The 25,522-nt window shown below is 39.5% G+C and overlaps 1 protein-coding gene and 1 long non-coding RNA gene across 2 annotated transcripts in view; one reads left to right on the top strand and one right to left on the bottom strand.

Moving 5' to 3' along the window:
- Window positions 1-25,522, bottom strand: part of HSD17B12 (hydroxysteroid 17-beta dehydrogenase 12) — a 177,750-nt gene that overhangs the window by 60,921 nt on the left and 91,307 nt on the right. The window contains exon 4 of the mRNA XM_082410569.1: window positions 5,602-5,709. Coding sequence (XP_082266695.1) covers window positions 5,602-5,709 — 108 coding nt within the window. The remainder of the gene's footprint in view (window positions 1-5,601; window positions 5,710-25,522) is intronic.
- LOC309636919 overlaps window positions 1-25,522 on the top strand; it is a 74,627-nt gene that overhangs the window by 15,305 nt on the left and 33,800 nt on the right. The window lies entirely within an intron of this gene.

The following is a 25,522-nucleotide window of genomic DNA, read 5'->3' as shown; positions in this document are numbered from 1 at the left end:
ACTATTCTCCATCTCAGAACATTCAGGGAAATACTAGGTTGTAGGGGAGAAAAACAGAACACAAATGCTTCCCAAGTATTTCCCATAATCCATAAGGTTGCTTAGGCAAGGATAATCAAGAGGTATTTTTGCATTCAGCTGAGAAGGGAAGGATACCAATTTAAAAATAACCCACCAACTACATTAATAGAACAATTATTAATTTATGAAGGGCACAGGAAGAAAAGAGAATAAAAAGGTCTATTCCAGATTTTGCAATCAATTACTCTTTGCAATCAACTGACTTTTATTATCTATACATATTGTTGTTATTTAAATGATGCTTCCTAATAAAATTATGGGCACTGTGTAGAGATAGGAAAAAGTTGATGGGTAATAAATAGGCCTAAGACACTAAGCCATCACAGGCTGTCACCCTGTACCAACCGATTCTCTTGACTCTACAAGTTACATAAATAATGACAGTATGGGCTTCCCTGGTGGCACAGTGGTTAAGAATCCGCCTGCCAATGCAGGGGACACGGGTTCAAGCCCTTGTCCGGAAAGATGCCACATGCCGCGGAGCAACTATGCCCCTGCGCCACAACTACTAAGCCTGCGCTCTAGAGCCCGCGAGCCACAACTACTGAAGCCCGTGTGCCTAGAGCCTGCGCTCTGCAACAAGAGAAGCCACCCAACGAGAAGCCCGCGCACTGCAACGAAGAGTAGCCCCCGCTTGCCGCAACTAGAGAAAAGCCCACGCACAGCAACAAAGATCCAAGGCAGTCAAAAATAAAATAAATAAATAAGTTTAAAAATAATAATAATAATAATGATAGTATGGGTGGAGAGGACCTTCATAGCATTTGGCATAGGGAAATTCTTGGTCTAGTATGAATTACAAGCTTGAATAAAGCTATGGTTGATTTTTTTTTTTTTAATGAATCACAAAACAAGTAACTATCTTTTTCCAGGAGGACCTTTTTATTTTTACCTCTAGAATAAAGAATGCCACTTTTTAAAAGTTAAAAAAATCATAGTGAAATTTGAAAAAAGTATTCTCTGTGGCATACTTCTAAATGCAAGGCTACTCCCCTGGCCTTGGTAAATTACGCCTCCTGCGATGTATTGTATGAAGTCCTCCAAACCAATCTGGAACACACATGAGAGTCTCTCTTGAGGAATCAAGTGAGCACTATAGCAGTCATATTTTGTTAACTAACTGTTTGCTTATTGAAAGGACTGATGTCATTTTCTCTAAATAGCTGAAGTTTTTTAAGTTTTCCCAAATCTGTGTTTCTTGGCCTTTGCCTGAGAGAAGACAGCAGATGCTTACTTATTTTACACACCAGAGTTAAGAATTCATTGTCTCAGCCTTACGCATTTATAGTCTTATCAAGTGATGGTGACCTTTCAGTACAAATTCACACGATTCATGGCCATTTTCTTTCTGCTTATCTTATTGAAAACAATGTTTCTTTCATAACCAATAGCTTTAGCATTTTCCTTTGTAATTCTGAAAATATTAATTTTCTTTATTAAGCACTGACTATGCTTTAGTGGTTAGTGCTATTCAAACAAATGGAATGTACCTTGGTGATTTTTATCTTTTTATCATTACTGGTTTCATTAATACTCGGTAGACAAAATTCTCTCCTATGACTTAATAAGGATTGCTAAATCTTACTAGAAATCAATGTACATGTTTGTTATTTTAGGGAATGTTATAAAGGTGAGACCGACATTAAGCAGAGGAGGAAGGAGAATAAATAAGATTATCTTCCCCTTATTAGACAGAAGGGGGGGTATGTGGGATCTGGATGGAGAGGAAAAAGGGAAGAAAGTGAAGGGGCTATAGGCCCAGGTAATCATAAAAAAAAGAAAACATCAACACCAGACCCCTCCCACAAGTTCTAGAGGGTTATACCCACACTAGAGAAAGAAATGTAAGATTTGGTTGAAATATGACCTAGCAGTAAGGTAAAATTTAGCTCATAAAGGTGTTTTAATAGTTTCCTCAAAAATCTTGACAAAGTAAAATTACAATGCAATATAAGATATCTGCTAATAAATGTCAATATAATTATACAAAGCTTATGATTAAGGAGACAGTTCTGGTAGAGTAGAAAGAAAACAAAATGTACAGCCAACTAATAGTATAATGTATGTGAAAGTGCTGCTATGAACTTTAAAGGCGTATGTAAACATTAGCTATAATTATTTTTATTATTGATCTGTAACCAACCTAGAAATCAAAAATTAAGTTGTCTGTGTATGTGTGTGTGTGTCTCCGTAAGTATTTAATCAGAACTATTTAGTTACAATATAACTTCAAAGCAGGGTTTCTCAACCTCAGCACTGCTGAGCTTTTAGACTGATCGTGCTTTGCTGTGGGAGTCTGTCCTGTGCACTGAAGGAAGTTTAGCAGCATCCCCGCCCTGTACCCGCCGGGGGCCAGTAGAACTTCCTCCTCCTCCCCCCTCAATTAGTGACAACCAGAAATGTCTCTGGACCTTGCCAGACACTGCAGAACTGCCCCTGGTTGAAAGCTATGTTAAAGCACAAGAAAAACCTAGAAATTATATTTATGGCTCTCCCACCCAAACTGAGGATGAGAGACAGCCAAGATGAACTAGAGCTAGATATCCATCACTAGGCACATGTGGCTACTGAACACTTAAAATGTAGCTGGTCCAAACTGAGATATGTTATAAATGTAAAATACACCCTAGACTTGAGGATTTGGTATGAGAAAAAGAATACAAAATGTTTCGAAAAACTTTATGTGGATTACATGTTAGTGATAATATTTTGGATATAGTGGGTTAAAATAAAATACATTATAAAAATTAGTTCATTTGTTCCTTTTTGCTTTTTAAAAGTGTGGCTACTAGAAATGTTCAAATTAAATGTGTGGTTTGCATTATTATTTCCAGTGGACAGTGCTGAACTTGTGCAAAAAATTTTCCCTCCTTCACACTGTACGTTCCAGGCAGCCTTTGATAACAGAGAGCTCTGTCCCCAGTTTTCTCTTTACCTTCTCTCCATTCTCCCTGGATTAGCTCCAGTTTCCTTTCTTCAGTGAGATTACTACTCAGAGATGACTTACCTCCAAACTCTATCTCTAGTTAGGAGCTCTACTGAAACCTAGATCCGTATGTCCACTATCGACTTAACAACCCCACTTGGACATCCTAGAGGAACCCCAAACTTAAATGATCCTCATTCCCAAGAAGGCTCCTCCTCCAGGATTCCCCATTTTATTAGATGGCACTATTGACACAGATGCTCAAGCCAGAACCCCGAAGGTCATCATGAGTTCTCTTGCAATCTCTCACAAGTAGAGTCCTGCTTCCTCAATATTTCTGGAATCATCCTTTTTCCTAACACTGGCTAGGCCAAGTCACCATTATTTCTCCCCATATCAACTCCATCATCCCTTTTGCCCTCTTATTACACCCTGCCCTCCCCATCTCAACACTTAGCCCACAGGTAACTATTTATTATTAGGGCTGTCCTTCCCTTTAGAACATTATACTACATAAAGCCAGGCGCTTTCCTGTTCATTGTTTTATCTCCAGTTCATTGACTGACGAATGAATGAATGAATGAATAAAGAGGGGTGTAAACTGCCAACTCACAGGTTGCAATTTACTAAGGGGCTGGACTACAAAAGCAGTGGTTCCATTAGCATATGTGGCCCAGGAAAATATCAACCCTTAGGTCTAAATATCAATGCTTATGTATTGACACAAGTCCTAGGATTCTAGAAGTGGGGAAAAGGTGCTTGGGCACCATGTACTCTGCACCCTCATCCTTAAGAGATCTACCTATTGTGCATAAAATCACACTGCAGACTTTGTATATACTGGGTCAGGAAAGAACAGCTGAAGAGTGCCTTTTATAACCCTCCAGCCCAGCAGCAACCTGATGCCTGACATCTTCCGTTTTCAATGGCATAGTCCCAGAGTAGCTATACTTTCAAAATTACCCAGTGAAAAGCAGCTGGAATTTATACAAAGCTAAGGACAACTGTGATTAACTGAACTACTCCTGAAACAAAGTTATTCTTCAAGAACACAAGTTCAAAATAAGTCTCCTCTCATTAGGGATCCTTGATCCCCCTCCTTGCCGAAGCCAGCCTTCACTATCCAGTCCATGACTAGTTTGAAAGGGGTTTGGATGGACTATGGCAGTGTCTATCCTAACTAGTAAGTTACAGCTACTACTGACTTGGAATTTTTAAAAAGTTGAGAATTTTACAGATGTTAGCTGTGCTTTAGGTTAAGCTAAAGGAAGAAGAGCTTGTGAAAGACTCTGAGTAATGTATGTATTAGAGAAGAACAAGGCAAAAATTAGACCTGTGTGTTCATTCATCTTTTGCTACTGGCTCTCCTATAAGTATGGGAATAGCTGTGAGGGTAGGTGGGGCGTGGTGATGTGTGATATGGACCAGGCAGGAGGTGAAAAGATAACACATCAAAGCCAGGGTTAACCCCAGGTCCAATGGCACTATGTAGGGCTATAATGTATATAACTTTTTTTTAATTGCCTTTTCAAGAAATTATATAAGAGACCATTCTTTTATAGTATGAGGAAGACAGGTGGGGTCTTGACTAAAGAAAGGTTAAGAAACATTTTTTAAAAGTATTTTCTCTTCGTGGTTCCTCCTTTTATAGTCCAATAAAGAAAACAATGGCAATTACCAGGTTCACACCAATTTAGGCAGTGGGATAAAGAGATTTAGTGAAGAAGTGACGTTTTTCTGAACTAGATGCCCTTTTTCTTTCTAGAAATGAGTCAGAGAATGCTGGGTAACTTTCTGAAGCCTGTTTTTTTTTTTTCTTTTCCTCAAAATCTGGTGAATCTTTTCCATAACAAGGTCCAATACTTCCACATCTCAGCAGAAGCATCGGTTTTTGGCAATAAGGTAGCTAAGGTGTAACACAAGGGAGTAGGAGACTCAGAAAAAACAAACAGTGGCTAAATCCCATGCGCAGTACTCAGTCTCTACGGCAGCTTAGGCAAGTCACTCATCTCTCTGAGCCACGTTTTCTCAACTGGGGTGATAGCTCCCCCAAGGGAACAAAACTTGATTCGGGGGTATGGTGTGAGCTCTTATCATTTTTATGTATAAAGAACAGATATACATACAGCACATAAACAAGATACACAGTGGATCTGTGGTATTAAAGTCTCATGGGAGGGTGGACTAGGGGAAAATAATGTCTAAAAAGGTTCCTTGTCGGGGAGGGGGGTAATATTGAACAAAAGGCTGAGACCCCTCTAAGCCTTTATTTCCTCAGCTGTAAAAATGGGTCAGCATTACCCACCACAAAGGATTATTATGATATAGCTGTATCTAAATATATGCAGAGAAAATGAGAGACTGGAAATAAAGCAGGCAGGGAAAACAACCTAAATTGTAGAATCATCATTAAAATACAATCCAAAACATAAAGATTCAAGCGTATATAGATCCATATCATCTAATGATCACTTGTATTAACGAGACCATTTTCTTCTCACTAGTCATTTCACCAATTGAACACCAAACATCCAAAAAGAAAATCCTAGTCAATAAATGCAAGAAGAATCTCTAAACATGAAAAAGATACAAACCTAAAACACCAATTTCAAGACCTGCCAAGCTTGTTTTAATTTTATCATAAATATCTTCTGATGTAAAGTCAACAGCAATGGTCTTTGTTTCCACTTTGAATTTTTCTCCTAGGGAAAAAAACACAAACAGAGAGAGGAAAAATTAATATATGGCAATTAAGATTTAGGCATTTGATGACATTACCCTTTCAAACACTTTTTTCCCAATTTTATATTAAATTTAGACCAGGATAATTTTAGCGATCATGAGACCACCTAAGATATGATATAGAGTCAACACAGTAGTTCTGCAATAAAATTCCAATGTTATCACAGAGCTGGCTGAATGTTCCTTAATCAGTTCTCCTACAAATCAATAATGATGGCTTTTTAGACCCTTAGGTACAAATAATAAAACATGACGCATATCATAATATTATACACTCTTTAAATATCACTGGTTTGTGATTTTAATTGCAAACTGATACTTCATAATTTCAGGAAAAAGTCTTAAGTGTGATCTATTAAAACAAAAAATCCACCTTATTAAAGTGGAAATAAAATGAATATGATCATATTGGAATTTAGGAGCTTGGTTAATAATGAATAATCACTACATTTAAAAAGCCACACAAAATGCATAGTAATGGAGCTACAAAGTGACACCAGAAAGACCTCAGTGTTCTACTTTGCACAGGACTGTTAAGGTCCAAACAGAGCTAAGGGAAATAACAGATTCAGAAATGAGACCCTGGAGAAACAAAACTCATCTGAGGGAACATGTCATGTTGATTTCTGCCTTCACCGGTGAGCCGCTTTGAGAAGACGGCACGGACTGCGAGGTCACCCAGACGTGGGTACCAATTTGACTTCCACACTTATTTGCTAAATGACTTTGAGCAAGTCACATGTCCTCTATGGGCCTCAGCATCCTCTTGTGAAAATGAAGGTAATAATACCCATTAGTGCTATCAACGCAAAGGCACCAAAGTATTACCTTTAGTACTAACAATACTACCATGTACTGGCATACATGAGGCACTCCATAAAGTCTCCAAGAATGCTTATTCTTTGGAACTTGATGAGAATTCAAAAGAATTAATTTAAAGATCCTGCTTCCAAAAATAAAATTTTCTTCCTTCAAAGTCAATGCCGGCTTATCACAGAATATACAGCAGTAATCCACACAGGAGGTTTCTGTTCTTGATCTGAAAGGATTTATGTCTAAAACTAAAGAGCTGGTTCACAAGAGATTCTTTAGACTCAATGAAAAGTATCCACCCTAGATAGGAATCTATGAATAAACTAGAGAGGATATAACTGACCTGGAAAATACCTTATCTGGTGTTAAAGGTATACCTACTATTCGAATATAAATGAGTTATTACGTGTTCATGTAATGGACAGCCAGATACAGGGCTGTCATTTCCCAGTAGCTGGTCTGACATGCCTTAGCATAAATGGTTCACAGAATTTACCACAAGTAAGTAAAGAACTCTGCATTTATTAGAGCCACCAATTCACATGAAAAAAGACCAAAATCAAAAGGCTGAAGGATACCTTTTACTAATGTAAAACTTTATTCGGGAAGTAAAATAAGATAAAATTTATCTATTTGTTTGAGGAAAGCAACGTCTGTTTCCACACTAGCACTATATACTGACATTTAGGAAAATTTCTCTCTAGTAATAAAAGCTACCTCACAACCCCTGAATCAAATTTACTTTTAGATCTCACAGGATTTGGTGAATGTACTTATATGGCACAGTCTTACATAGACACGCTGTTTAAAAAAAAAAAAAAAAATCAGAGACCCTTTTGGAAAGAATGTTACTTAATAAGAACCCTCCAGTAAGCTCTTTCTTACATCTTCACACTAGGATAAGCAAAATGGTTTCTGACACAAGTTTTTCAAGATAAATAAAAATTTGAACTGATACCTGAATTACTCTGAATCATGTTCTAGTCCAGTTAACGTTGTTTACTTTCTCTTAACTTTTCTTCACTGCCTCTATTGTGGGCTTTTCTTTCTTTCTTTCTTTCTTTTTTTTTAACATAGGTCAGCTCCTGTCACCCTCCTTGCCATCCTCCAAAGCGTTCCATCTCATTTACAGTAAGAATCAAAGGCTTCAGCATCAGCCTGATACTGAACTAATCTCCACCCACTTACTCTCCAGTTGCTCCCCAGCCTTGGTCACAGGGGTCCTAGCAGTTCTTTAGACACAGGATGTTCTCCAAATACACTCAAGGCTTTTGAACTTACTGTGCCCTCTGTCTGGAATGCTTTTCCACATCCCCTGTCTCTGTTGGGTCTGTAAGTAAATGTTACCTTCTCAGAGAAGCCTTCATTGACCACCCTTTAAAAAATGCAGGGCTTCCCTGGTGGCGCAGTGGTTTAGAGTCCGCCTGCCAGTGCAGGGGACATGGGTTCGAACCCTGGGCCGGGAGGATCCCACATGCCACAGAGCAGCTAAGCCCGTGCGCCACAACTACTGAGCCTGTGCTCTAGAGCCCGTGAGCTACAACCACTGAAGCAAGTGCCTGGAGCCCATGCTCCTCAACGGGAGAGGCCACTGCAATGAGAGGCCTGAGCTCCGCAGCGAGGAGTGGCCCCCGCTCGCCGCAACTGGGGAGAGCCAGCGCGCAGCAACAAAGACCCAAATCAGCCAAAAGTAACTAAAAAAACAAACAAACAAAAATGCAGCCATTCCTCCCCAGCACTCCTTGTCCCCCTTCCCTGCTTTATTTCATTCCATCGTGCTTACTCCTCTCTAATATACTATGTATTTTAATAATGCATGTGTTTGTTGTCATCTGCTCCCACCAGAATTAAGCTTGTGAGGACAAGGTCTTGGATCTGCTTTGTTCAGTTGCTCAACAATGTCACAAAGGCTCCAGGGTCCTTCCACCCTTTCCTCCTATTCCCCTAGGCTGGCTCTTCTCTTGGTTTCAAGAGAGCCACTGCCATTCCAAGCACCCATGCAGGCAATGTTCAGAGGCAGAAATGGGGCATCCCTGTTATATGTCCCTTTTATAGTGAGGAAAACTTCCTCAGAAGAATCCAGCAGACTTCCCTCACATTTCTTTTCCCAAGATGATGGGATATGTCTTAAAAAACTAAAAAAAGAGCCAACATATGATCCTGCAATCCCACTCCTGGGCATATATCTGGAGAAAAACATGGTCTGAAAGGATACATGCACCCCAATGTTCATTGCAGCACTATTTACAATAGCCAAGACAAAGAAGCAACCTAAGTGTCCGTCGACAGAGGAATGGATAAAGAAGATGTGGTACATATATACAATGGAATATTACTCAGCCATTAAAAAAATAATGAAATAATGCCATTTGCAGCAACATGGATGGACCTAGAGACTGTCATACTGAGTGAAGTCAGACAGAAAAAGAGAAATATCCTATGGTATCGCTTATATGCAGAATCTAAAAAGAAATGATACAAATGAACTTATTTACAAAACAGAAACAGACTCACAGACTTAGAGAATGAACTTATGGTGACAGGGGTTGGGGGGGGTGGGTGGAGGAGGATGAGGGAAGGGATAGTTAGGGAGTTTGGGATTGACATGTACACACTGCTATATTTAAAATGGACAACAAACAAGGACCTACTGTATAGCACAGGAAACTCTGCTCAATATTATGTAACAACCTAAATGGGAAAAGAATTTGAAAAAGAATAGATACATGCATTTGTACAACTGAATCAACTTTTGCTGTACACCTGAAACTATCACAACATTGCTAATCAACTATATGCCAATATAAATAAAAATTTTTTTTAAAAAAAGATTATGGGATATGCATGCTCTTGACCAGGCCGATGTACTGGCTTTGAGGATTCCGTGAACCGTCCCTACCACTACCACCAAGTTGTGTGAATCAAAAATAGTAGCGCATATATAAGAACAGGACAGGAAATGCCTCTCTCTGGCCAAGACAATTAGAAAAGAATTATGAAGGATGTTCTAAAAGGCTGAGGTGGAGATAGCTGGCTTCCTTAGGAACTAGGAAATAAATCTAGGCATCTTCCCCCTCCCCATAGTCTATCAGCTCTCATCTGACCCTGCCAACAGAAACCAACACGGACGAACAAGAATCCTCAATTTTAAACATCAGTACAAGGATGTAATAAGCACCTGGAAGAGAAGTGGGGACCACATACACATAATACAACCTTCATTTCCACCTTCGCCACCTCCCCTTCTTCATAAGACTACCAGTTCACAACTCAGCAACAGCCCACCCTTGGGGAAGAGTAAGAACTTCACCAAAGCCTTTGGAGACATACTTCTGAGTACTCTGATCCTTGCCCACCACTGAGGCCCATGACATGACTGCCTCTGTCAAGTCTTTCCTCCAGGGTAGGGGCTGTGATAAGTTAAAATAAATACCCTACAAGTGTGTGGAATAAAGATACACAAACAAGTGAATCTGAAGGTTGCAATGGAAAGAGATGAGCCACTCAACTGCCCCTTCAAGGAAATTCTGGTTACCCCAGCTGCTGGGGTATCATCAGCAGACGGCTTTCAGGTGTCAGCCCCTTGGCAGGGGGAGGGGGTTGCCTCAGCTTCAGAGAGTTGCCTGGACCAAGATCATGCCTTTCTCATGACATCCACATCCAATGAGTGATTGAGGTGAGAGTATAAAGCCACTGGACAGCGTTTACTGCCCGCATTCTGATTCCAAAAGTATAGTCTGTTTATTATCATATTTTTCTGTTCTTTCGTAATGCCCTAGTTTTAATTATTCTAACTTTAAGATAAGTTTTAATATGTCTAGTAGTGCAGAGCTCCTTTACTATTATTCTTTTCCAAAAGTTTATTGGTTTTCCTTACTTGTTTAGTCTCAGTTTTTATTGGGTTGCATTCAACATTTCAATTAAATTTATGAAGAATGACAGACAATGTGGCGTTCCCTCCAGGCTCTCCATTTATTCAATGTCTCACAGTATAATCTAGTGTTGTGAATTCTTAAAGAAATTAAAGAACTAAAGAATCCCATTATTAGAATACTACACACCATATGCAAAGATACTCCATACTACTGACTATTTGTACCCTTTGATATTTGAAATTGGATAGGCTAGCATCCTAGCTACTAGTTGTAGCCAAATATAATCAGGCCCTCCTTCCCTTTCTTCCAGATGGAAATGATTCCGATATGGTCTTGGCCCTCTATCTCTCAGCCTAGTGGCTAACACGAAAAACTAAGAAGCAAAAAACTCTGATGATTGATATGAGCTGTGCAAGGCAGTCAACTCACTAGAAATGTGGCAGAAAATCAGCTCTGGCTTAAAAAGTGGGGAATGAAGCTAAGAAATAGCTGGGCTGATACCATTCATCGCTTTTTATCTACTATTCCACTGAAAACCACATGACCACGATGGTGGAATATTAGAAAGCAAATATTATTCATAAATATAGAGCTATAACAATGAATGTCCTAACTGCCTTGAGTCAGTCCATCACTTCTAAGAATGAGTGTCCCACTCCTACACTCACATTGCTGATTTTTACTCACAGGATCCTGAATTAGTTCAAGTCTGGAATTGACAGAGAAGGAACTTCTCTGTCAAAAGTAGTTTCAAGATGCAGCTAAAACACCTCTCAATATTAAAACTATCACGTGGGACTTCCCTGGTGGTGGGGTGGTTAAGAATCCGCCTGCCAATGCAGGGGACACGGGTTCGATCCCTGATCCGCGAAGATCCCACATGCCACGGAGCAACTAAGCCCATGTACCACAACTACTGAGCCTGTGCTCTGGAGCCCGCGAGGCACAACTACTGAACCCACGTGCCACAACTACTGAAGCCTGCACGTCTAGAGCCCATGCTCCACAACCAGAGAAGTCACTGCAATGAGAAGCCCGCACACCGCAACAAATAGTAGCTCCCACTTGCTGTAACTAGAGAAAGTCCGCGCACAGCAACAAAGACCCAACGCAGCCAAAAATAAATAAATAAAATAAATCTAAAGAAATAAAAAAATAAAATTAAATTAAAATAACACATTTTTATGTTCAAACCTAGAAAGGTCATGAACATATTCATAATAGCCTTATGTTTAACATACTTCTAGGTCTGGCCATCACTATTTTCATTTTGCTCAACAAATTGACATCTCTCCACTTTCACTGAAGACTAGGATAATATATTCGTGGTTTATACTGATACAAATACCAGAAAAAAAAAATCGGCATCTCTCAAATTTAACAGTTTTGCTCTAAGAATAATCTTATAGGTCTTAGAAAGACTTTCCTCATTTTTTCCCCTGGGTGTCTGGGGATATTAGGTCTGAGAATGCGAGAAAAGAGGTCTAATTTACATAAACTTACGTACTATTTATAATTTTTCTATTAATAACAACCAAAAATAATATATTGATTCTCCTTTCTTGACACATCTGCTCCAAATAAACAATCTGTCTTTCCCCCTAAGTTTCAGTTTCCCCCTATTCATTACAAAATTCCTACTACATTTATCCTTCCTCATCTTTTCCATATTATAAATTTCATCATTTAAGATTCGAGTTGTGTCACCACCTCTGTGGACTGAATTTTCATGATTCCCATTACCTCCAACGTAAAGCTACTGACTTCCTCTCGACTGTGCTCCTAGAGACCGTCTATGTAACACTATTAAGCACTTCCCATAATACATTATGCAAAGAGTCTCTGCTTCCTAACAAACACAATCAATTTGTTATCTTTGTATTCCCAGCACCTAGCACAATGCCTGGCATATAGCAGAGGTCACTCAAATGTTTGTTGGGTGAATAAATGCATCTAGGCCAACACAGCTGATATATCAAAATCATCTCACTACTTCTTGAACTCCTCTCTATAGAAATAAAACTACATGCCAGTAAGAGATGTCTGTGTGAGACATAATAACATAAGGTACTTAACATTAGGCTTTTTAAAGCATTAAGATAAATTGAGAAACAACTCAGTTCTTCCATCTGTCCTGCCTGGGTTGGACGACCATCCACGTGGAAGTAGGAACACTTTAGAGTAATTAGAAACCTTAGAAAACCCTCCAGTCTCATGAATAAAGTACTCCAGGAGCTTAACTCAGGGGCACCGAGATGAAGGTGGAAGATACTTTAGTCACGGGACCACTCTCCCTCTCCCCAGCCCTGAAAAAGATAATCAGGGGGAGAGGAGAGACTCTTGGGAAAATGGTACTATAGTCAATGCCTACCAATTTTAGCTTCTTAAATCTAAATTCATTAAATTCAATTTGTAACTATAAAAATGTACTGCATGTTTTGAAAACCCCCTCCATTTTCACATGTTTTACAATATTTAGAGCTGTAAAAAGTGAGTCTTTTGTACTTTTTCTAATTTTTAGGAGAAAACAAGGAACAAGTCCCCTAAACATATCCTTTCCACTTAACTTCACTCCTTTTCCTGTTTTCTTTTTTACCCCCAAACCTCACCATCTCCCTTCACCCCTGCCCCTTGGGATTAGACATCTCCCCACAAAGCCTCCCTTATGTAGCTCTGGAGAAAAGGTGCTTATGCCTTAGATGGGAAAAATTCATCTGACTCCATTTTTTTTTAAAGGCCCACTTAATTATAATTATCAGAGATGCTACACAAATCAAGGTCCATTTCTTTTTTACATTGCCCTTGAAAATATATTCATGACAATTTTAATCTCAGATGACGAGACTCACTTTCAGTCAAATCAAAAAATCTGTCATAGCATCATCAGGGATTCCATCCCAAACCAAGTATTTATTTCTTTTTTTTAAGCCAAGGTTATTATATATTTTATTCATTACAGCCTATTTAACTAGAACAGCCATCTGCAATAAATAAAAACCTTATACCATGTGAAATTGTTCTACCAATAGGGCATGAATAGGTCCCATTCTTTTTAAGCCCTGAGTTCTACATTTGGTTCAGGTATTGTAGACCCCTGGACAAGGCATCTTTGAAGAAATTTTCAAATAAAGATGTTTATTTTCTACACTTGGAGGAAAAAAAAGGCCTGCCAATGGAAACATCTGAATTTTATTTTTTGAGGTGAGAAAAATATAAAAATTATTTCTAACATTATTATGCTTAAGATTCCAAGATGATGTTGCTAATACTATAGAAGCAGAGTATTATGGGCTGAATATTTGTGCCCCCCCCCAATTCATATGTTTAAGGTCTAACCCCCAATGTGATGGTGTTTGGAGGTGGGGCCTATGGGAAGTAATTAGGTTTAGCTGAGGTCATGAGGGTGGGGCCCTCATGATGGGATTCGTGACCTTGTACAAAAAGGAAGATAGAGAGAGCTCTTTCTCTCTACACAACACACCTAGGAAAGGCCAAGTGAGGACACAGGGAGAAGACAAGCCAGGAAAGAGGCTCTCACCAGGAAGTGAATCTGCCAGCACCTTGATCTTGGACTTCCCAACCTCCAGAACTGTGAGAAACAAAGGTCTGCTGTTTAAGAGACCCAGACTATGGGGCTTCCCTGGTGGCCCAGTGGTTAAGAATCCACCTGCCAATGCAGGGGACATGGGTTCGAGCCCTGGTCGGGGAAGATCCCACATGCCATGGAGCCACTAAGCCCGTGCACTACAACTACTGAGCCTACACTCTAGAGCCCACAAGCCACAACTACTGAGCCCGCATGCCACGACTACTGAAGCCTGAGCGCCTAGAGCCCGTGCTCTGCAACAAGAGAAGCCGCCGCAATGAGAAGCCCGCGCACCACAACGAAGATTAGCTCCCGCTCACCGCAACTAGAGAAAGCCTGCACACAGCAACAAAGACCCAACACAGCCAAAAATAAACATAAATAAATTGAAAAAAAAAAGAGAGAGAGACCCAGACTATGATATTTTATTATGGCATCCTGAGCTGACCAAGACATAGAATTTGTTCAAAACAGCATGGGGATGCAGTCAGAAGCTCTGGACTTGATTGCCAGCTCCATCACTTGGCTGAGGGTCCTTCAATCAAGCCTTTCAACCTTCAGGAATTCCATTTCTTAGGCTTTAAACTACAAGAAATAATACCCACCCTACAGAATTCCTATGAGGATTACATGTCATAGCATATGAGAATGTATTTTATGAAACTGTAAAGTCTTATTCAAATGTTTTATTTTCCTGTATCTGCCAATATCTACGAAGATGACTGCATGATATATAGTTGTTTTTTCCTAAACAGCACAGGCTGCTGTAGGTATTATCTATATCATTAACTCTTTCCTCTTTGCATCAGCTGCATATCCCCTGTCAATCTGACCAAGCACATATACCTCCACTTTAAAGAGTGGTTTATTTATTACTGTATCACCCATGGAATCTATGGTTACAATATACTACTTAAGCCATGCCTTTAGTGTCCCAAGTGTTTCTTTCACTCAATTTGCTTGTGATTAACCTTTGAATTACTATGCTTTGTCTATTCCAAGATGCACATTTTTATTCACTTTTTACCTTTGAAATCAGAATGCCTTACAATTGATGGCGTGTCAGTTTAATAGGCCATTTTTCTTTCTTAATGCTTATAAGCTGCATCATTTCATGATCAATGGTGTCTCAGATCTGATGAAAGAAACAGAACCTTGCTGGTCTCCACCCTCCTCTTTCAGGTCACAAAATGAACAAAGGACAGCTTCCAAATGCAAGATTCTCTGGTACTGCAGTGCCTATTACATTCCAACGCCACCGCTAGTCAAGAAGGCAGAAGCTTGCCCATCCAAAACTAAGACCCGACAACCTTAGCATATGCTCATTCATTTACTCAGGCGACACAGGCATTTGCCACCAGGCAAAGCACCTCACTCCCTAAACTGTCAGTTCTGTGAGGGCAGGGTCCGTGTCTGGTTTTTTTCTTTACCACTATACACTCAGAGCCCAATAGTGCCCGGTACATGATAGGAGCTCAATGAGTATGTTTTGGCTGATTAAATTCAAGAAGTACACACTGAGTAGTGTCCACATGTCAGACTTTACCCTGAGAATAATAGCAGATACCTGCAAATAGGTCATGTTTTGGTGAAGGAAATGTGTGTGAACCCAACTGGTGCTCTAATTAAATATAAACAAAGCGTGCAAAGAGAAAGCAATCACTCTTGCAGAGTGGGATTTTCTACAGGAGGTGACACTGGTTTCGAGTCCTTGAGTAGGAATGGGCCATGCAGAGAAGGAGAAGTAGGCAAAAGCAGAGAATGGGGTAAAGGAAGGGTATGTGGATGGAGTAGGTGGCACACAGAGAGAAACAGAAAGAAACAGTTCTGTAGAAGGACACTGGTGGAGGCTGTATGTGCCAAGATAACAAGCAGGACCAGCTACATAATTTGCTGGGGCCCAGTGCAAAATAGAAATGCGGGGCCCCTTGTTCAAAAATTAAGACTTTCAGGATGGTGACAGCAGAGCATCAAACCAAAGACAGGGCCCTGTGCAAATGCACAGGATACAGACCTATGAAGGCGGCCCTATACCACGTTGACAAGTCATCCTGTGTATTAGAGTACTTAGCAGAGGTTCTTAAGCTGGGAAGTGACACGACCACACTTGTTTTTAGGAAGGAAATGCTGTGGCAAAGAGGACACAGCCTATTATCAAAAGTAACGGGCAGCTGGGACAGAACACAGCAGCTGCCGAATTAGTCCTAAGAGAAGGGGCCCAAAGAAGGGAGGCAGCAGTGGAAACGGGAGATCTCTGAGTTAGAGTCTGAGTCGGGGGAGAGAGGACACGATGGTTTTATCCATCTGCTTTAGATAGTTTATTAACTATCGTATCTTAGAGCTAAAACAGTCCTCATTTGGGACTTCCCTGGCGGTCCAGTGGTTACGACTCTGCATTCCAATGCAAGGGCCACGGGTTTGATCCCTGGTCAGGGAACTAAGATCCCACATGCTGCGCAGCCAAAAAAATAAATAAATCAAAAAATAAAACAGTCTTCATAAGTTTTGCATATGAGGCAACATTCCTCCAATATGTCTCGGCATTTTTTAAATCACATAAAATGTTTCTCTGTTATTTTTGTTTTTTATTTTTTTTGGAAAGCAACTTTTTTCTTGAGGTAGCTTACTTACTTCTCTTTATTGGCTTGAGAAATGAAATTATAGTCATCTCTTGGTATCCAGGGGGATTGGTTCCAGGACCCCCTGTGAATATCAAAATCCACAGAGGCTCAAGCCCCACAGTCAGCCCATGTATTCATGGATTCAACCAACCCAGGATCGTAAACATAATACATGATCCTGTGGTTGGTTGAATCCACAATGTGGAACCCACAGATACAGAGTGCTGTGAGTACTACCAGTAAGATCTGGGCCAGAGCTGACCAATTTTCCATGCAGGATAGTCGTGAACTAAAAATCAAGTTGGAAATCAAAAGGGATATTTTTGTTACCCTCCATAACATTCCTCCCTTCTTCTTTCAAAGAGAAAAGTAGTTAGAACTAATTGAAGTCAAATATCACACGGTGCCTTTCTTCTAAAAATGCTGATTGTGCTTTTTTTTTTAAGTGACCTCTTTTTATTTCAACCTGTCACTCTGTTTTTACAAGATTCCACTCTTGTTTTGTGAGATCTTGCCACAGGAAAAAGTATTCTTTTCAAGATCTGGGTCTCTCACTTTGGTGTTTAGAAAAACGAAGCTTAACAGTTGCTTTTATTTCTTTAAAGACAAAACAAAACTAGGAACTTTCGAAAAAACCACCATAAAATTTAAAATATCAGCTATTGAAATGAGTATTTTACTTTACGGCAATTAATACTTTGAAGATCAATATAGTTCAACATTTTGTCAAGAGTAGAACCATTTTTCTATTTAACACAAAAAACAAACCTCTTCATTTAAACTGTGAAAAGAGCACAGTCTTCATATATTAAACCAAAGTAAAAGCAAAAGTGCTTGATTTAGTCTCCTCCTGTACTCTTTGAACTAAGGATAAGGACCCGACACCAGTCATCCTGGCTCTAGGACGTCCTAAAGAACTCAGAGGTTCCACGTAAAATGCATAGGGTTGCAGTTAATAGTCTACCAACTAAACAGGAGTAATAACTATTATAGTTATCAATTACTGAGAATCAACTAGATGCAAAAAAGTCTACTGAATGACATTATGTCATTTAATCTGCAAAAGAATTTACTGGTACCTTGCTGAAACTTGCAAATGATTACTCTCATAAATTTCAGTTTTCATCATTTGAAAGGCCATCATTTACTTATTTATTTTTTTTAAATTTTGAAATAATCTCAAGCAAAGTTGCAAATGCTGTACAAGGAACTTTTTTTCCGGAACCATGTCCCATTCAGTTGCTGATAAGATTCCATTACCCATAAATCCTTCAATGTAGCAGTTCTCAAACTGTGGTCCATGACCCTGAGGGTTCCTTAGAGTCAGAAATACCAAGACATTATTTGCCTTCTTCAGTGTTTTGACAATTACACCAATGGCACAAGAGCAATGATGGGTAAAACTGCAAGAATCTTAACAGGAATCAAAGCAGTAGCACCTAACTATGTTAAAAGTCACTGTATTCTTCACATACTGGCAGTAAAAAAGAAAATAAGTCAGTTTCGTTAAAGAATGTCTCCTGATGAAGCAGTAAAATAATTAATTTTCTTAAATCTCTATTCTTGCGTACACATCTTTTTAATGTTCCATGTGACAAAATGGGAAGTGTGCATAAAGCACTTTTTCTGTGTACCTAATACAATGGCCGTCTTGAGAAAAAGCAGGTGCAATTGAGTCATGAGCTGAATTAGCCCCTTTTTTTCATGCAGCATCATTTTACTTGAAAGAACAACTGACAGAAAAACTATGCTTATTCAGATTTGGCAGACATGCCTTAAAAAAAAGAATGAAGTAAGTCTGTCGCTTCAAGAAAAACAAGCAACAGTATTTATTGTCCATGATAAAACTGGAGATTTTAAGTGAAAATTAGAATTTTGGAAAACTTGTATCCACCATCATGAGACTGAAAGAAAAGATTTTTCTGATGAGATTAGGGGTGATATTCATAATTGTAATTTGGGGGGACTGTGCCAACAACAGTAAGATCTGCAGAACTCAGGAACCAATATTTTCCAAAGATCAATGCATCAAGTTACAAAATCATGATTGGCAAAAGACCGATTCAAAGTGGGAGGTAGACAAACGGATTTTTAAGGTAACTGAGTATGAAAAATTGATATGTTTTCAGGTTCCATATTGCAACTAACCTTGAAGAAACCTCCACTTAAGGAGTTTTGATGTAGTATCCAAGAAGAATATCCACAATTATCTGAAGATGCTACTGAAATCACTTTCTCTTTTCCAACTACATATCCATGTGAAGCCAGATTTTCTTCTTATACTTCAACTAAAAGAACATATCTCAGCAGACTGAATGCAGAAGCAGATCTGCAAACGCAACTGTCTTCTATGCCAGATATCAAAGAGATTTTCAAAAATGTAAAACAATGCCACTCTTCTCACTGAACCTTGTTTTCAGAATAAAGTTATTTTTCTTACTAAAAATACATTACGTAAACACAGAATGTGTTTATTGCTATTATTTTTACATGAATTAAATAATTATTTTTAAAAATGACTCAGTTTGAATTTCTAATACAATAAACATTGATAGCTATATCCCACATAAACAAAAGCTCTTTGGGGCTCTCAATAATTTTTAAGAGTATAAAGGGGTCCTGAGACTAAAAAGTTTAAGAATGTTCCTTTTGTATTTATTTCCTACAGTCTCCTAAATATTACATAACCATCAAAATCTAGAAATTAACCTTGATACATTACTGCCTTCTAATTCTTGGGGTCTGTTCAAATTTCATCAATTGTCTCAACAATGTCCTTACTGCACAAGGATCCAAATCAGGATCATCCACTGCATTTAGCTGCCATGTCCGTTCAGCTTCTTTCAATCTAGAACAGTTTTCCAGTCTTTTCCTGACCTTTATGACTTAGACACTTTGAAGATCACAGGCCAATTACTTTGTAGAATGTCTCTCAATTTAGGTTTGTATGTTTCCTCATTATTAGATTCAGGTTATACATCCTTGGTGGGAATATCATAGATATGAATTGTGTTTCTCATTGCATCCTATCAATTGTCCCATTACCGATGAAGATACATTTGATCTCATATTAAGGTGGTGTTTGCCTGGCTCCTCCACTGGAAAGTTACTATTTCTCCCTTCGTAATTAACAAATATTTTGGTATTTTGTGGGCAGAGATTTTGAGACTACATAAAATCCCCTTTCTCATCAAAATTTCAATTTATGCATTTATTTATCAGTATTAGTATGGGCTCATAATTTCCTATTTTAGTCAATAGATTATAATTTCTATCATTTTAATTTTAATGTTCAATTTATCCAGATTTGATTAATGGGAGGGAGTCCCTTCAAGCTGGCTTCTGTGCCTTTTTGACATGTCCCCATTATTCTTTGAATACTTTCTTGATTTCTGGCACCATAAGATATCCCAGGCTCACCTTCTATTTTCCCTGCCCCAGCCCTGGAACTAGCCATTTCTCCAAGGAACACTGCATCCTTTATTAGAAAACAGTCTGGAAGCCAAGATCTGGGTGCTGAGTTTACTCATTATTATTGGGGTGTAGCCGCTCCCAGTAAAGACCATAAGCTTTGGCAGCCAACTTTTGCAGTGTCACAGGCACAATACAAGTACATATTGGGTAGTGTCCCACAGAGGACTTAGTTGCCGCTGAGAGACACTACTTGAGATGCTTTGATAGAGGAGCCAAAGATGCTGTAGGCAGGCCTTGGGGCTCTTCTCCAGAGCTTAGAATACTGTAAATGTATCCAAGTCTCTTGGATACTAAATACACAAATGTCTTTGATATATAATGTGTAATAAAGGCTGATAAAACACTATAATTTAAGCCTTAGTTTAAGAAGGGATAGCTTTATTTGGGCCTTCACTTGGTAGATAAAGTATGAAAAAATATCTGAGCTATGTAGGGCAAAATGAGCTCTTGGTTACTTATGGAGTTTCACGCTAAAGATATATAAGCAACTTCCATACTTTGCTCAAATCATTTCCAGAAAGTACACCAAACAGATATTGAAAAAGAGATCCCATTTGCCCACAGAAACACGTTTATAATTGGAATTTCTGTTACTAAAATCAATCATAGCTAAGCCCAATAACATAAATATACAAATAATACCATCAGCCTCTACAATAATTTAAAATGGTAAAATTATGCTCCCAAATACTGATTGCCTTGATGACCCAATTTACTATAAAGTATATACTTAGCATATAAAAAATGTAACTATCATATCATAAATTTGACCTTAAAACATATTAGTCCCACTTAATATACAATAAAACTGCCCTCCTAGAATTTAGAATGATTTGGGCAGTATGGGCCTTTAAAAAAAAGCTCAAGGATGTATGAGCTAAACCTGTTAATTAACAAATTTCTCTGTAGCAGACAGAGGCAGTATCATTTCCAACTGTCCTTACAGTTGCTTCAAAGTAGCAGAAGCTCAATAGATATTATTACAATGTGGGTATCATAAAGGCAAAAATGAGGGATTTTCTCAGTACTTAAAAATAGACAAACTAAGATGGATATTAGACAGTAATACCAACACACTGGTTGAATCAAGGCAGTTCCTAGAAGAGTCCCTGAACTCCCTAAAATTGTAGGCAAAATACTATGTATACATATTTTTATAGGAATAAGGTTTTTATCATTTGGAATCACAAAATGGTCCATGACCCTCAAAAGAGTAAACATTTTTGGTTAAACTGCTCTCCAGAAATAACCACTGTGAACATTATGGGCTGTGATCTTGCAGACAATTTTAGATGCATATCGACATAACACAGAGTTGGTTCATGAGGTTAGTATTTGTATATATGTGGCATGTTGGTTTTTTTTTTTTAAACAAAAGTAAAACCAGACTTTCTCTAAATATGCTACTCTGTAACTTGCTTTTTTCACTAAAGATGGCCTTCCATGTCAGTACATACGGAGAGAAATTTTTTTTTTTTTTAAACTTTGGGTTTATTTTTTATTTATTTATTTATGGCTGTGTTGGGTCTTCGTTTCTGTGCAAGGGCTTTCTCTAGTTGCGGCAAGTGGGGGCCACTCTTCATCGTGGTGCGCGGGCCTCTCATTATCGCGGCCCCTCTTGCTGCGGAGCACAGGCTCCAGACGCGCAGCCTCAGTAATTGTGGCTCACGGGCCCAGCTGCTCTGCGGCATGTGGGATCCTCCCAGACCAGGGCTCGAACCCGTGTCCCCTGCATTGGCAGGCAGATTCTCAACCACTGCACCACCAAGGAAGCCCCGAGACATTTTTAATTACACAGAATTGCTAGGCCACAATTTATTTAATCAGCCATTCAAAACATAGTATGAGCAGGCACAGATCAAAGGAAGAATTCACTGTACTGGAGAAGGAGAGTGTATCCTGGCAAGTTATAAGAAACAAAATGTGAGAAGTCAATGAATTCAGAGGAAATTGTACAGGTCACCAAAACTTTATTTTTAAAAGAAGACAAAGTAAGGACTCAGGAAACTACAGAATGTTTTGTTAACACCAAAGCCAAAAGCAGTTTGACCAAAAGGAGTTGTGGCTGCAACTAAGGCTGCTCTCCTCACATACACCTGCCCCAGCTTCCAAGACCCTCCCCAGGCCAAAGCGATTAGAATAAAAGAGAAAAAAACATACGTATACAAATAAAGTATGTAGAATAAATCATAATCCAAGGCAGGGCTATTTGTAGTCTCATTAAGGCCACCCTGGGGAATGGTCTGGGGAAGAATCTGGAAAAGGCTATACCACAAGCAACAAACAAAGGCATGAAGTCCTACAGGAAAAACACTGAGTAATGTATTAAAGAGCCCTACTGAGCTACAGCATTCAAGAGTATTTGTGGACTCTGGTCACCTCTTTTACCCCCATAACTGCGGTCAAGATGGGCAATAAATCCGTGCCTACCGTTCTAATCATCCCTATCAAGGTCTGGAAGGAATCACTGACCAAGAAGAGGTAGCTTATGTTCCCACTGCCCTGTTAACACAGAGCAATCTAGCTCTTACTATCTCCATTGAGAGGTTGGGCCCTGTCTCTGCTCAAACAGGAAAATGGATTAGGGAGTCACTGACAGACATTTAGATAGTTTCCCATTTCTCACTACTATAAATAATACTGTGTTGAATATCCTGTATATAAATCTTTGTGCAGTTACCTGAGTTCTTCTGTAGGATAAATTCCTACATGTAGAACAGTCAGGGTATATGTGTTTTTAGATTGGGTACAGGAGAAAAGGGAATCAACTTCTGCTTTTTTATAGTCTGAATTAAGTAGTTGATGAATTTCAGAAAGCCAGAAGCATTTCTGTCATTTTAAAAGAAGAAATACTTCCCCAGGTCAAGACTGGCTCCCAGGGCTAACAGAACTATAAACAGAGCCAGGCTGCAAGCACTAAAATACATAAAGAAATAAAGTGTTGAGTAGAGAGAGAGAGAAATGCTGGAGAGACCTGAATGTAGAAAAAATGAGAGTCACTAAGGCAAGTCTTGGAAATGTTCTTCCAAGCACAGGCTGAGGGAAGTCGGCCAGAGATAGCAAACAGGTATCCAGGCAAGGCTGTTCCCACCATGGAAATGGAGACGCCAGACTCTTTTCACTTGATGCCCTCAGACACACAAACTCTTTGGGCAATAGATGGCCATGCTCATGAAGGGAAATTTTGGTTTTATTTTGCCTTCCTCTGTACATCTGCCAACAGGGAGTAGCTACAATGAGAAGTATTATAGGCTGTACCATAGTTATACTTCCTTTAAAATAAGTAAATAAATAAAACTGGGCATTTGATTTTGTTTATCGGCCTATGAAACTTGGTTTCATGCAATTTTACCCTTGAAAGGCATATTTACTCTGAATATTTGGACAAAATCAGGTTCAGGGCCTGCAATATTTATATACCAGTTTGTAAATCTTGGCCAATTCTCCAGAAGTTTCCTTTTGAACTGAACAGTGTGGAATTTAAGTTTTCTGTCTTAGACATGCAGGCACACAGGCTCTCTCCGTCCCCAGCCCGGGCCACTGCTCTTTGGCAGCAACCATAAATGCATCACTGCAGGCCACTCTCGGTACACGGTCCCTCAGCCACAGCAGCCTGCCTACAGCCAGATTTCACACTCTGTACCTGAACTGAATACGTTCCTCTGACAACTTGGAGCTGTCCTGTTCTATTTCCGACTTAATATTTCTCTTATCTCACAGCGCTCTTCTAAAACAATCACAATGGCAACCTTTGAGTGCTTACCACATGCCAGGCACTGAGCCAAGTGTTTTCCATGAATCATCTAACTGAATTCTCACAACAATCCTAAAACATAGTGCTAGGACTGTCTCCATTTTAAACTGAAGTGAAACAGCTTGCCCAATGTCAGAAAGTTCTGTTAGAGACCAGATGGGAAGCCAGGCATCCAGCGCTGGAGAAGGCATCTTACTCCCAGCCCCCCTCTCTCTTGATCATGTCAGCTGCTGCTTCCTTATTAACTGAGGCTGGCAGCCTTACGTTTATTTTTATTTTATTTTACTTTTCAAATAAATTTATTGATTTATTTATTTTTGGCTGCATTGGGTCTTCGTTGCTGCGCACGGGCTTTCTCCAGTTGTGGCAAGCAGGGGCTACTCTTTGTGCGGTGCGTGGGCTTCTCATTGCGGTGGCTTCTCTCGTTGCAGAGCATGGGCTCTAGGCTCACGGGCTTCAGTAGTTGTGGCACGTGGGCTTCAGTAGTTGGCGGTGCACGGGCTTAGTTGCTCCACGGCATGTGGGATCTTTCTGGACCAGGGCTCGAACCCATGTCCCCTGCATTGGCTAGCGGATTCTTAACCACTGCACCACCACGGAAGTCCCCAGCCTTACATTAAGATCCTTACATTTAGATCAAACAATATAACAAAATTTTCAGTTTTAGAATGACTCTTGACTTGCTGAGGATTATTGCTACATTTAACCCATAAATTTACTTTTGAAACTCTCGGTGTATGAATATCTGGAAACATGGCCCTGAACACCTTGAGTCTGGCTAGTCTCCTTCTGTTGATGACATAATTCAAATCCGGATAGTCTCATCATCTATAAAGCACATCCTCCAAAGTCTCTTTATAAGGCAGTTGATGCTATGGACATTCATTCACTCATTCAACAGATATTTATTGAGTGCCAACTATGTGTGGAAATATTAGCCATGACCCAAACCAATCTGCTTATCTTGGAGCTTAGAGTCTATGCAGGAGTGGGGGCAGACAGGAAAGAGACAGGTAAAAATATAAAAAATATAATGCATCGGGCTTCCCTGGTGGCGCAGTGGTTAAGAATCTGCCTGCCAATGCAGGGTCACGGGTTCGAGCCCTGGTCCAGGAAGATCCCACATGCCACGGAGCAATTAAGCCTGTGTGCCACAACTACTGAGCCTGCACTCTAGAGCCCGCGAGCCACAACTACTGAGCCCGCGTGCCACGACTACTGAGGCCTGCGCACCTAGAGCCCACGCTCCGCAACAAGAGAGGCCACTGCAGTGAGAAGCCCGCGCACCACAACGAAGAGTAGACCCCGCTCACCACAACTAGGGAAAGCCCACGCGCAGCAACAAAGACCCAACACAGCCAAAAATAAAATAAATTAATTAAAAAAAGAAGAATGATAAAAAAATTTAAAAATAAAATTAGAAGAAAACTAAGTTGGAAAGACAAATTAAAAAAAAAAAAAGATAATGCATCAAATTTGGTAACAAATGCCACAGGGAAAAATTAAGCAAGGTGAGAGGGAAAGGGAATGACTGAAAAACAATTTTTTTAAAATGAAAATATTTTTTGAAGCTAAGAAATTGCCTACTCCTAATTTGTTAAACTGGTACAACATTGTGTTTAAATTCCTATGCCATTCTTAGTGTGCAAC

The sequence above is a fragment of the Balaenoptera physalus genome (genome assembly GCF_965194825.1).
Source record: "Balaenoptera physalus genome assembly, chromosome: 10".
Taxonomy (NCBI): domain Eukaryota; kingdom Metazoa; phylum Chordata; class Mammalia; order Artiodactyla; family Balaenopteridae; genus Balaenoptera; species Balaenoptera physalus.
Note: the sequence above shows the minus strand (reverse complement) of the source record. Positions and strands in the feature narration are given on the sequence as shown.